This window comes from Pseudophryne corroboree, chromosome 11 (assembly GCF_028390025.1).
Source record: "Pseudophryne corroboree isolate aPseCor3 chromosome 11, aPseCor3.hap2, whole genome shotgun sequence".
Taxonomy (NCBI): domain Eukaryota; kingdom Metazoa; phylum Chordata; class Amphibia; order Anura; family Myobatrachidae; genus Pseudophryne; species Pseudophryne corroboree.
The window spans coordinates 34,366,830-34,380,546 of record NC_086454.1 but is presented as its reverse complement, the minus strand read 5'-3'; the positions used below and the strand labels follow the sequence as shown (position 1 = coordinate 34,380,546).

General features: G+C 45.2%; 1 protein-coding gene across 8 annotated transcripts in view; it reads right to left on the bottom strand.

Annotated features, from left to right (window-relative positions):
- The window catches only part of PLEKHA7 (pleckstrin homology domain containing A7), a 280,439-nt gene that overhangs the window by 88,434 nt on the left and 178,288 nt on the right, over nt 1-13,717 (bottom strand). For all 8 annotated transcript variants that reach the window (XM_063946452.1, XM_063946455.1, XM_063946453.1 and 5 more), the window contains one exon: nt 5,844-5,949. In XM_063946452.1, the coding sequence (XP_063802522.1) occupies nt 5,844-5,949 (106 nt within the window). The remainder of the gene's footprint in view (nt 1-5,843; nt 5,950-13,717) is intronic.

Genomic DNA, 13,717 nt, shown 5'->3' with positions numbered 1-13,717 from the left:
CGCCTACTATACACTGATACTAGCCATAACTATCGCCTACTATACACTGATACTAGCCAGAACTATCGCCTGCTATATACTGATACTAGTCATAACTATCACCTACTATACACTGATACTAGTCATAACTATCACCTACTATACACTGATACTAGCCAGAACTATCGCCTGCTATATACTGATACTAGTCATAACTATCACCTGCTATACACTGATACTAGTAATAACTATCACCTGCTATACACTGATACTAGTAATAACTATCACCTGCTATACACTGATACTAGTCATAACTATCACCTACTATACACTGATACTAGTAATAACTATCACCTACTATACACTGATACTAGTAATAACTATCACCTACTATACACTGATACTAGTAATAACTATCACCTACTATACACTGATACTAGTCATAACTATCACCTACTATACACTGATACTAGTCATAACTATCGCCTACTATACACTGATACTAGCCATAACTATCGCCTACTATACACTGATACTAGCCAGAACTATCGCCTGCTATATACTGATACTAGTCATAACTATCACCTACTATACACTGATACTAGTCATAACTATCACCTACTATACACTGATACTAGTCATAACTATCGCCTACTATACACTGATACTAGCCATAACTATCGCCTACTATACACTGATACTAGCCAAAACTATCGCCTGCTATACACTGATACTAGTCATAACTATCACCTACTATACACTGATACTAGTCATAACTATCTCCTACTATACACTGATACTAGTAATAACTATCACCTACTATACACTGATACTAGTAATAACTATCACCTACTATACACTGATACTAGTAATAACTATCACCTACTATACACTGATACTAGTCATAACTATCACCTACTATACACTGATACTAGTAATAACTATCACCTACTATACACTGATACTAGTAATAACTATCACCTGCTATACACTGATACTAGTCATAACTATCACCTGCTATACACTGATACTAGTAATAACTATCACTTACTATACACTGATACTAGTAATAACTATCACCTACTATACACTGATACTAGTCATAACTATCACCTGCTATAGACTGATACTAGTCATAACTATCACCTACTATACACTGATACTAGTAATAACTATCACCTACTATACACTGATACTAGTCATAACTATCACCTACTATACACTGATACTAGTAATAACTATCACCTACCATACACTGATACTAGCCATAACTATCACCTACTATACACTGATACTAGTCATAACTATCACCTACTATACACTGATACTAGTAATAACTATCACCTACTATACACTGATACTAGTAATAACTATCACCTACCATACACTGATACTAGCCATAACTATCACCTACTATACACTGATACTAGTAATAACTATCACCTACTATACAATGATACTAGTCATAACTATCACCTACTATACACTGATACTAGCCATAACTATCACTTACTATACACTGATACTAGTAATAACTATCAACTACTATACACTGATACTAGTCATAACTATCACCTGCTATAGACTGATACTAGTCATAACTATCACCTACTATACACTGATACTAGTCATAACTATCACCTACTATACACTGATACTAGTAATAACTATCACCTACCATACACTGATACTAGCCATAACTATCACCTACTATACACTGATACTAGTAATAACTATCACCTACTATACACTGATACTAGTAATAACTATCACCTACCATACACTGATACTAGTAATAACTATCACCTACCATACACTGATACTAGTCATAACTATCACCTACTATACACTGATACTAGTCATAACTATCACCTACTATACACTGATACTAGTCATAACTATCACCTGCTATACACTGATACTAGTCATAACTATCACCTACTATACACTGATACTAGTCATAACTATCACCTGCTATACACTGATACTAGTCATAACTATCACCTACTATACACTGATACTAGTAATAACTATCACCTACTATACACTGATACTAGTCATAACTATCACCTACTATACACTGATACTAGTAATAACTATCACCTACTATACACTGATACTAGTAATAACTATCACCTACTATACACTGATACTAGTAATAACTATCACCTACCATACACTGATACTAGCCATAACTATCACCTACTATACACTGATACTAGTAATAACTATCACCTACTATACACTGATACTAGTAATAACTATCACCTACTATACACTGATACTAGTAATAACTATCACCTACCATACACTGATACTAGTAATAACTATCACCTACCATACACTGATACTAGTCATAACTATCACCTGCTATACACTGATACTAGTCATAACTATCACCTACTATACACTGATACTAGTCATAACTATCACCTGCTATACACTGATACTAGTCATAACTACCACCTACTATACACTGACACTAGTAATAACTTTCACCTACTATACACTGATACTAGTAATAACTATCACCTACTATACACTGATACTAGTCATAACTATCACCTGCTATACACTGATACTAGTCATAACTATCACCTGCTATAGACTGATACTAGTTATTCTGTCCTGTGACACCTTACACTACTCTGTATCACCCTATGCAGACTATGAGGTTGGTCTGTGCTGCACTGTCCTGTGACACCCTATACTGCTCTGTATCACCCTATGCAGACTATGAGGTTGGTCTGTGCTGTGTTGTCCTGTGACACCCTATACTGCTCTGTATCACCCTATGCAGACTATGGGGTTGGTCTGTGCTGCGCTGTCCTGTGACACCCTATACTGCTCTGTATCACCCTATGCAGACTATGAGATTGGTCTGTGCTGCACTGTCCTGTGACACCCTATACTGCTCTGTATCACCCTATGCAGACTATGAGGTTGGTCTGTGCTGTGTTGTCCTGTGACACCCTATACTGCTCTGTATCACCCTATGCAGACTATGAGGTTGGTCTGTGCTGTGCTGTCCTGTGACACCCTATACTGCTCTGTATCACCCTATGCAGACTAGGAGGTTGCTCTGTGCTGTACTGTGACACCCTATACTGCTCTGTATCACCCTATGCAGACTATGAGGTTGGTCTGTGCTGCACTGTCCTGTGACACCCTATACTGCTCTGTATCACCCTATGCAGACTATGAGGTTGGTCTGTGCTGTGTTGTCCTGTGACACCCTATACTGCTCTGTATCACCCTATGCAGACTATGAGGTTGGTCTGTGCTGTGCTGTCCTGTGACACCCTATACTGCTCTGTATCACCCTATGCAGACTATGAGGTTGGTCTGTGCTGCACTGTCCTGTGACACCCTATACTGCTCTGTATCACCCTATGCAGACTATGAGGTTGGTCTGTGCTGCGCTGTCCTGTGACACCCTATACTGCTCTGTATCATCCTATGCAGACTATGAGGTTGATCTGTGCTGCGCTGTCCTGTGACACCCTATACTGCTCTGTATCACCCTATGCAGACTATGAGGTTGGTCTGTACTGCACTGTCCTGTGACACCCTATACTGCTCTGTATCACCCTATGCAGACTATGAGGTTGCTCTGTACTGCACTGTCCTGTGACACCCTATACTGCTCTGTATCACCCTATGCAGACTATGAGGTTGCTCTGTACTGCACTGTCCTGTGACACCCTATACTGCTCTGTATCATCCTATGCAGACTATGAGGTTGCTCTGTACTGCACTGTCCTGAGACACCCTATACTGCTCTGTATCACCCTATGCAGACTATGAGGTTGCTCTGTACTGCACTGTCCTGTGACACCCTATACTGCTCTGTATCACCCTATGCAGACTATGAGGTTGGTCTGTGCTGTGTTGTCCTGTGACACCCTATACTGCTCTGTATCACCCTATGCAGACTATGGGGTTGGTCTGTGCTGCGCTGTCCTGTGACACCCTATACTGCTCTGTATCACCCTATGCAGACTATGAGGTTGGTCTGTGCTGCACTGTCCTGTGACACCCTATACTGCTCTGTATCACCCTATGCAGACTATGAGGTTGGTCTGTGCTGTGTTGTCCTGTGACACCCTATACTGCTCTGTATCACCCTATGCAGACTATGAGGTTGATCTGTGCTGCGCTGTCCTGTGACACCCTATACTGCTCTGTATCACCCTATGCAGACTATGAGGTTGGTCTGTACTGCACTGTCCTGTGACACCCTATACTGCTCTGTATCACCCTATGCAGACTATGAGGTTGCTCTGTACTGCACTGTCCTGTGACACCCTATACTGCTCTGTATCACCCTATGCAGACTATGAGGTTGCTCTGTACTGCACTGTCCTGTGACACCCTATACTGCTCTGTATCATCCTATGCAGACTATGAGGTTGCTCTGTACTGCACTGTCCTGAGACACCCTATACTGCTCTGTATCACCCTATGCAGACTATGAGGTTGCTCTGTACTGCACTGTCCTGTGACACCCTATACTGCTCTGTATCATCCTATGCAGACTATGAGGTTGCTCTGTACTGCACTGTCCTGAGACACCCTATACTGCTCTGTATCACCCTATGCAGACTATGAGGTTGCTCTGTGCTGCACTGTCCTGAGACACCCTATACTGCTCTGTATCACCCTATGCAGACTATGAGGGTGTTCTGTACTGCACTGTCCTGTGACACCCTATACTGCTCTGTATCACCCTATGAGGTTGCTCTGTGCTGCACTGTCCTGTGACACCCTATACTGCTCTGTATCACACTATGCAGACTATGAGGTTGCTCTGTACTGCACTGTCCTGTGACACCCTATACTGCTCTGTATCACCCTATGCAGACTATGAGGGTGTTCTGTACTGCACTGTCCTGTGACACCCTATACTGCTCTGTATCACCCTATGAGGTTGCTCTGTGCTGCACTGTCCTGTGACACCCTATACTGCTCTGTATCACACTATGCAGACTATGAGGTTGCTCTGTACTGCACTGTCCTGTGACACCCTATACTGCTCTGTATCACCCTATGCAGACTATGAGGTTGTTCTGTACTGCACTGTCCTGTGACACCCTATACTGCTCTGTATCACCCTATGAGGTTGCTCTGTGCTGCACTGTCCTGTGACACCCTATACTGCTCTGTATCACACTATGCAGACTATGAGGTTGCTCTGTACTGCACTGTCCTGTGACACCCTATACTGCTCTGTATCACCCTATGCAGACTATGAGGTTGCTCTGTACTGCGCTGTCCTGTGACACCCTATACTGCTCTGTGACACCCTATGCAGACTATGAGGTTGCTCTGTACTGCGCTGTCCTGTGACACCCTATACTGCTCTGGGAGGAGTGTCTGCCGTGTGCTGTGTAATGAGATCCGCTTGCGTTTTGGGTTTCTATAGTGCTGAATGAGACATTCTCCATTGTTACAGTGCATTACACCTGGACGTGCATTGTGTATATAACGATGAGCAGATGGCATAGGTACAGCACACACAGATTATTATACTAATCTTATGAGGCAACTAGAGAGAAATGTTTATTTGCTCAGACACAATGTTCTCCACCTGCTCAGTCATTTCCATTGCAAATTCTACCAAAGTAAATAGAATGGAGATTTACATCCGCAGCTCCCGGATATATGCGCACACTCAGCGATTTTACACATTATCACAACGTATGAATATTCAGGTCAGTGGGTCTTAGGACAAAACATCTTTCAGTGCAATGGGAGAGACTGGCAGACCCCTCTTACGCCTCTGTGGGGATCTGGGATCCTGGGCCGTACCATTCTAATCATGGAGAGGTGACGCATAATATGTCATTCAGTTTCCTAATTACCTTGGGTGGGGGCCTGGCCTCTGCCGTGGGTGGGGTCACAGCTGAAGACCCCTCACTGACCATGCTATAGGGTCTTTGGTTCATCTGCTGCGGAGACATGATGGACCTGGAGAAGAGAAATGAGTTAGTGAGAACATTATGCAGCAGAAGCAGAATGTAATTACTCCGATAATCTATCCTCGTTCAGGAAGAAGATGACCGTACATTCCCTGGCAGGGGGAGTCATTACTGGACATTACATATTTCGGGGACACAGAACACAATCTGTAATTGGGATCTCTGGCAGGATAGCGAATGGTATCACAGCTCCACATTTCTCTCCACCCTTTATGTATGCTACAGATGCCATGTGTCCTGAAATGACATTGTTCTCCTCCAAACCAGGACAGGGACAATAGTGAGAGCCTGAGTCACTGGCTGGGTTACTGTGTGCAGACACTGAATGTTCTCTGTAGATCACAGAGTTTTCTGTACACGGAAATCATATCAAAGCACAGCGGCAGCAAGCTATGTGGCCCTCACCGGATCATGTCGCCATTACATGGTGGCAACTTCCCAATATACCACAGTGAGCTCTTTCTCCAGGGTGCTCACATTGCCCCCTCTCCAGCGCACCCACCCATACTGCACCCTCTCCAACGTACCCCCACTGCCATCCCTCCAGTGCACCCTCTCCAACGTACCCCCACTGCCATCCATCCAGTGCGCCCACCCATACTGCACCCTCTCCAACGTACCCCCACTGACATCCCTCCAGTGCACCCTCCCATACTGCACCCTCTCCAACGTACCCCCACTGACATCCCTCCAGTGCACCCACCCATACTGCACCCTCTCCAACGTACCCCCACTGACATCCCTCCAGTGCACCCTCCCATACTGCACCCTCTCCAACGTACCCCCACTGACATCCCTCCAGTGCACCCTCCCATACTGCACCCTCTCCAACGTACCCCCACTGACATCCCTCCAATGTACCCCCACTGACATCCCTCCAGTGCACCCTCCCATACTGCACCCTCTCCAACGTACCCCCACTGCCATCCCTCCAGTGCACCCTCTCCAACGTACCCCCACTGCCATCCATCCAGTGCGCCCACCCATACTGCACCCTCTCCAACGTACCCCCACTGCCATCCCTTCAATGTACCCCCACTACCATCGCTCCAGTGCTCCCGCCCATACTGCACCCTCTCCAACGTACCCCCACCGCCATCCCTCCCCCATCACCATCCCTCCAGTGCGCCCACCCATACTGCACCCTCTCCAGTACACCCAAACTGCCCTCCCTCCAATGCAATAAGTGATGCTCTAATATACAACACTGTGCATTACACAGAACTCTAATACACATTGTTGTACCATCCTGTACAACAATTCCCAGTACACCACACTGTACTGCACCATATTTCAACACATTACAGAACACCAATCTTCCAAACACCTAATTGTTCTGCACCATGTTCCTACACTGCTCCAACACAATCCCCAGTATAAAACTCATTGTACTGTACCATGTTCCTATACACTGTAATGCTCCAACATAATCCCTTCTACAAAACACATTGTACTGCACCATGCTTATATACAGTATAATGCGCAACCACAATCTCCAGTACACCACACTAGACCATGCTCCTAGATTGTGCACACTGTACTGCACCTTGCTCCAATATACTGCACTGCACTATAACAATCTCCAGTACAACACAGTACTGCACTATGCAATGATATACTGCACCACCACAATCTCTTGTGCACCATGCTCCTGTATACTGTACTACCACAATATCTCCAGTACACCATACTGTACTGCACCATGCTCCTGTATACTGCACTACCACATTATCTCCAGTACACCACTACTGCACCATGCTCCTGTATACTGCTCTATACCACCACAATATCTCCACTACACCACTGCATCATGCTCACGTATACTGCATTGCACCACCAGAATATCTCCAGTTCACCACACTGTACTGCACCATGCTCCTGTATACTGCACCACCACAATATCTCCAGTACACCATACTGTACCATGCTCCTGTATACTGCACTGCACCACTACAATATCTCCAGTACAGCACTGCATTATGCTCATGTATACTGCATTACACCACAAGAATATCTCCAGTACACCACACTGTACTGCACCATGCTCCTGTATACTGCATTGCACCACAATATCTCCAGTACACCATACTGTACCATGCTCCTGTATACTGCACCACCACAATATCTCCAGTATACCATACAGTAATGCACCATGCTCCTCTATACTGCACTGCACCACTACAGTATCTCCAGTAAACCACACTGTACTACATCATGCTCTTGTACACTGCATTGCACCTCCACAATATCTCCAGTATACCCCTACTGCACCATGCTCCTGTATACTGCACCACTACAATATCTCCAGTACACCACACTGTACTGCATCATGCTCCTGTATACTGCATTGCACTTCCACAATATCTCCAGTATACCACTACTGCACCACCACAATATATCTCCAGTACACCATACTGTGCTATGCTCCTGTATACTACTCTGCACCACCACAATATCTCCAGTACACCACTACTGCACCATGCTCCTGTATACTGCACTACCACAATATCTCCAGTACACCATATTGTACTGCACCATGCTCCTGTACACTGCACTACCACAATATATCCAGTACACCATAATGTACTGTACCATGCTCCTCTAACCTGCACTGCACCACCACCATAATATCTCCAGTACACCATACTGTACCATACTCTTGTATACTGCAATGCACCACTACAATATCTTCAGTAAACCACACTGTACTGCATCATGCTCATGTATACTGCATTGCACCTACACAACATCTCCAGTACACCATACTGTAATGTACCATGCTCCTGTATACTGCACTGCACTACCACAATATCTCCAGTACACCATACTGTACTGTACCATGCTCCTGTATACTGCACTGCACCACCACAATATCTCCAGTACACCATACTGTACTGTACCATGCTCCTGTACACTACACCACCACAATATCTCCAGTACACCATACTGTACTGTACCATGCTCCTGTGTACTGCACCTCTATAATATCTCCAGTACACCATACTGTACTGCACCATGCACCTATATACTGCACCACCACAATATCTCCAGTACACCATACTGTACTGTACCATGCTCCTGTGTACTGCACTACCACAATATCTCCAGTACACCATACTGTACCATGCTCCTGTACACTGCACCTCTACAATATCTACAGTACACCATACTGTACTGCACCATGCACCTATATACTGCACTACCACAATATCTCCAGTACACCATACTGTACTGCACCATGCTCCTGTGTACTGCACTACCACAATATCTCCAGTACACCATACTGTACTGCACCATGCTCCTGTGTACTGCACTACCACAATATCTCCAGTACACCATACTGTACTGTGCCATGCTCCTGTATACTGCACTGCACCACCACAATATCTCCAGTACACCATACTGTACTGTACCATGCTCCTGTACACTGCACCTCTACAATATCTCCAGTACACCATACTGTACTGCACCATGCACCTATATACTGCACTACCACAATATATCCAGTACACCATACTGTACTGCACCATGCTCCTGTGTACTGCACTACCACAATATCTCCAGTACACCATACTGTACTGTACCATGCTCCTGTACACTGCACCTCTACAATATCTACAGTACACCATACTGTACTGCACCATGCTCCTGTGTACTGCACTACGACAATATCTCCAGTACACCATACTGTACTGTACCATGCTCCTGTGTACTGCACTACCACAATATCTCCAGTACACCATACTGTACTGTACCATGCTCCTGTACACTGCACTACCACAATATATCCAGTACACCATACTGTACTGCACTGCACCATGCACCTCTATACTGCACTACCACAATATCTCCAGTACACCATACTGTACTGTACCATGCTCCTGTACACTGCACCTCTACAATATCTCCAGTACACCATACTGTACTGCACCATGCACCTATATACTGCACCACCACAATATCTCCAGTACACCATACTGTACTGTACCATGCTCCTGTGTACTGCACTACCACAATATCTCCAGTACACCATACTGTACCATGCTCCTGTACACTGCACCTCTACAATATCTCCAGTACACCATACAGTACTGCACCATGCTCCTGTGTACTGCACTACCACAATATCTCCAGTACACCATACTGTACTGCACCATGCTCCTGTACACTGCACTACCACAATATCTCCAGTACACCATACTGTACTGCACCATGCTCCTGTGTACTGCACTACCACAATATCTCCAGTACACCATACTGTACTGCACCATGCTCCTGTGTACTGCACTACCACAATATCTCCAGTACACCATACTGTACTGTGCCATGCTCCTGTATACCGCACTGCACCACCACAATATCTCCAGTACACCATACTGTACTGTACCATGCTCCTGTACACTGCACCTCTACAATATCTCCAGTACACCATACTGTACTGCACCATGCACCTATATACTGAACTACCACAATATATCCAGTACACCATACTGTACTGCACCATGCTCCTGTGTACTGCACTACCACAATATCTCCAGTACACCATACTGTACCATGCTCCTGTACACTGCACCTCTACAATATCTACAGTACACCATACTGTACTGCACCATGCACCTATATACTGCACTACCACAATATCTCCAGTACACCATACAGTACTGCACCATGCTCCTGTGTACTGCACTACCACAATATCTCCAGTACACCATACTGTACTGCACCATGCTCCTGTACACTGCACTACCACAATATCTCCAGTACACCATACTGTACTGCACCATGCTCCTGTGTATTGCACTACCACAATATCTCCAGTACACCATACTGTACCTGCACCATGCTCCTGTGTACTGCACTACCACAATATCTCCAGTACACCATACTGTACTGTGCCATGCTCCTGTATACCGCACTGCACCACCACAATATCTCCAGTACACCATACTGTACTGTACCATGCTCCTGTACACTGCACCTCTACAATATATCCAGTACACCATACTGCACTGCACCATGCACCTATATACTGCACTACCACAATATATCCAGTACACCATACTGTACTGCACCATGCTCCTGTGTACTGCACTACCACAATATCTCCAGTACACCATACTGTACTGTACCATGCTCCTGTACACTGCACCTCTACAATATCTACAGTACACCATACTGTACTGCACCATGCTCCTGTGTACTGCACTACGACAATATCTCCAGTACACCATACTGTACTGTACCATGCTCCTGTGTACTGCACTACCACAATATCTCCAGTACACCATACTGTACTGTACCATGCTCCTGTACACTGCACTACCACAATATATCCAGTACACCATACTGTACTGCACCATGCTCCTGTGTACTGCACTACCACAATATCTCCAGTACACCATACTGTACTGCACCATGCTCCTGTGTACTGCACTACCACAATATCTCCAGTACACCATACTGTACTGCACCATGCTCCTGTGTACTGCACTACCACAATATATCCAGTACACCATACTGTACTGCACCATGCTCCTGTGTACTGCACTACCACAATATCTCCAGTACACCATACTGTACTGTACCATGCTCCTGTACACTGCACTACCACAATATATCCAGTACACCATACTGTACTGCACCATGCTCCTGTGTACTGCACTACCACAATATCTCCAGTACACCATATTGTACTGCACCATGCTCCTGTGTACTGCACTACCACAATATCTCCAGTACACCATACTGTACTGCACCATGCTCCTGTGTACTGCACTGCACCACCACAATATCTCCAGTACACCATACTGTACTGCACCATGCTCCTGTGTACTGCACTACCACAATATCTCCAGTACACCATACTGTACTGTACCATGCTCCTGTACACTGCACTACCACAATATATCCAGTACACCATACTGTACTGCACCATGCTCCTGTGTACTGCACTACCACAATATCTCCAGTACACCATACTGTACTGCACCATGCTCCTGTGTACTGCACTGCACCACCACAATATCTCCAGTACACCATACTGTACTGCACCATGCTCCTGTGTACTGCACTACCACAATATCTCCAGTACACCATACTGTACTGTACCATGCTCCTGTACACTGCACTACCACAATATATCCAGTACACCATACTGTACTGCACCATGCTCCTGTGTACTGCACTACCACAATATCTCCAGTACACCATACTGTACTGCACCATGCTCCTGTGTACTGCACTACCACAATATCTCCAGTACACCATACTGTACTGCACCATGCTCCTGTGTACTGCACTGCCATAATATCTCCAGTACACCATACTGTACTGTACCATGCTCCTGTGTACTGCACTGCACCACCACAATATCTCCAGTACACCATACTGTACTGCACCATGCTCCTGTGTACTGCACTACCACAATATCTCCAGTACACCATACTGTACTGCACCATGCTCCTGTGTACTGCACTACCACAATATCTCCAGTACACCATACTGTACCATGCTCCTGTACACTGCACTACCACAATATCTCCAGTACACCATACTGTACTGCACCATGCTCCTGTACACTGCACTACCACAATATCTCCAGTACACCATACTGTACTGCACCATGCTCCTGTGTACTGCACTACCACAATATCTCCAGTACACCATACTGTACTGCACCATGCACCTATATACTGCACTACCACAATATCTCCAGTACACCATACTGTACTGCACCATGCTCCTGTGTACTGCACTGCCACAATATCTCCAGTACACCATACTGTACTGCACCATGCTCCTGTACACTGCACTACCACAATATCTCCAGTACACCATACTGTACTGTACCATGCTCCTGTGTACTGCACTACCACAATATCTCCAGTACACCATACTGTACTGCACCATGCTCCTGTGTACTGCACTACCACAATATCTCCAGTACACCATACTGTACTGCACCATGCTCCTGTGTACTGCACTACCACAATATCTCCAGTACACCATACTGTACTGTACCATGCTCCTGTACACTGCACTACCACAATATATCCAGTACACCATACTGTACTGCACCATGCTCCTGTGTACTGCACTACCACAATATCTCCAGTACACCATATTGTACTGCACCATGCTCCTGTGTACTGCACTACCACAATATCTCCAGTACACCATACTGTACTGCACCATGCTCCTGTGTACTGCACTGCACCACCACAATATCTCCAGTACACCATACTGTACTGCACCATGCTCCTGTGTACTGCACTACCACAATATCTCCAGTACACCATACTGTACTGTACCATGCTCCTGTACACTGCACTACCACAATATATCCAGTACACCATACTGTACTGCACCATGCTCCTGTGTACTGCACTACCACAATATCTCCAGTACACCATACTGTACTGCACCATGCTCCTGTGTACTGCACTGCACCACCACAATATCTCCAGTACACCATACTGTACTGCACCATGCTCCTGTGTACTGCACTACCACAATATCTCCAGTACACCATACTGTACTGTACCATGCTCCTGTACACTGCACTACCACAATATATCCAGTACACCATACTGTACTGCACCATGCTCCTGTGTACTGCACTACCACAATATCTCCAGTACACCATACTGTACTGCACCATGCTCCTGTGTACTGCACTACCACAATATCTCCAGTACACCATACTGTACTGCACCATGCTCCTGTGTACTGCACTGCCATAATATCTCCAGTACACC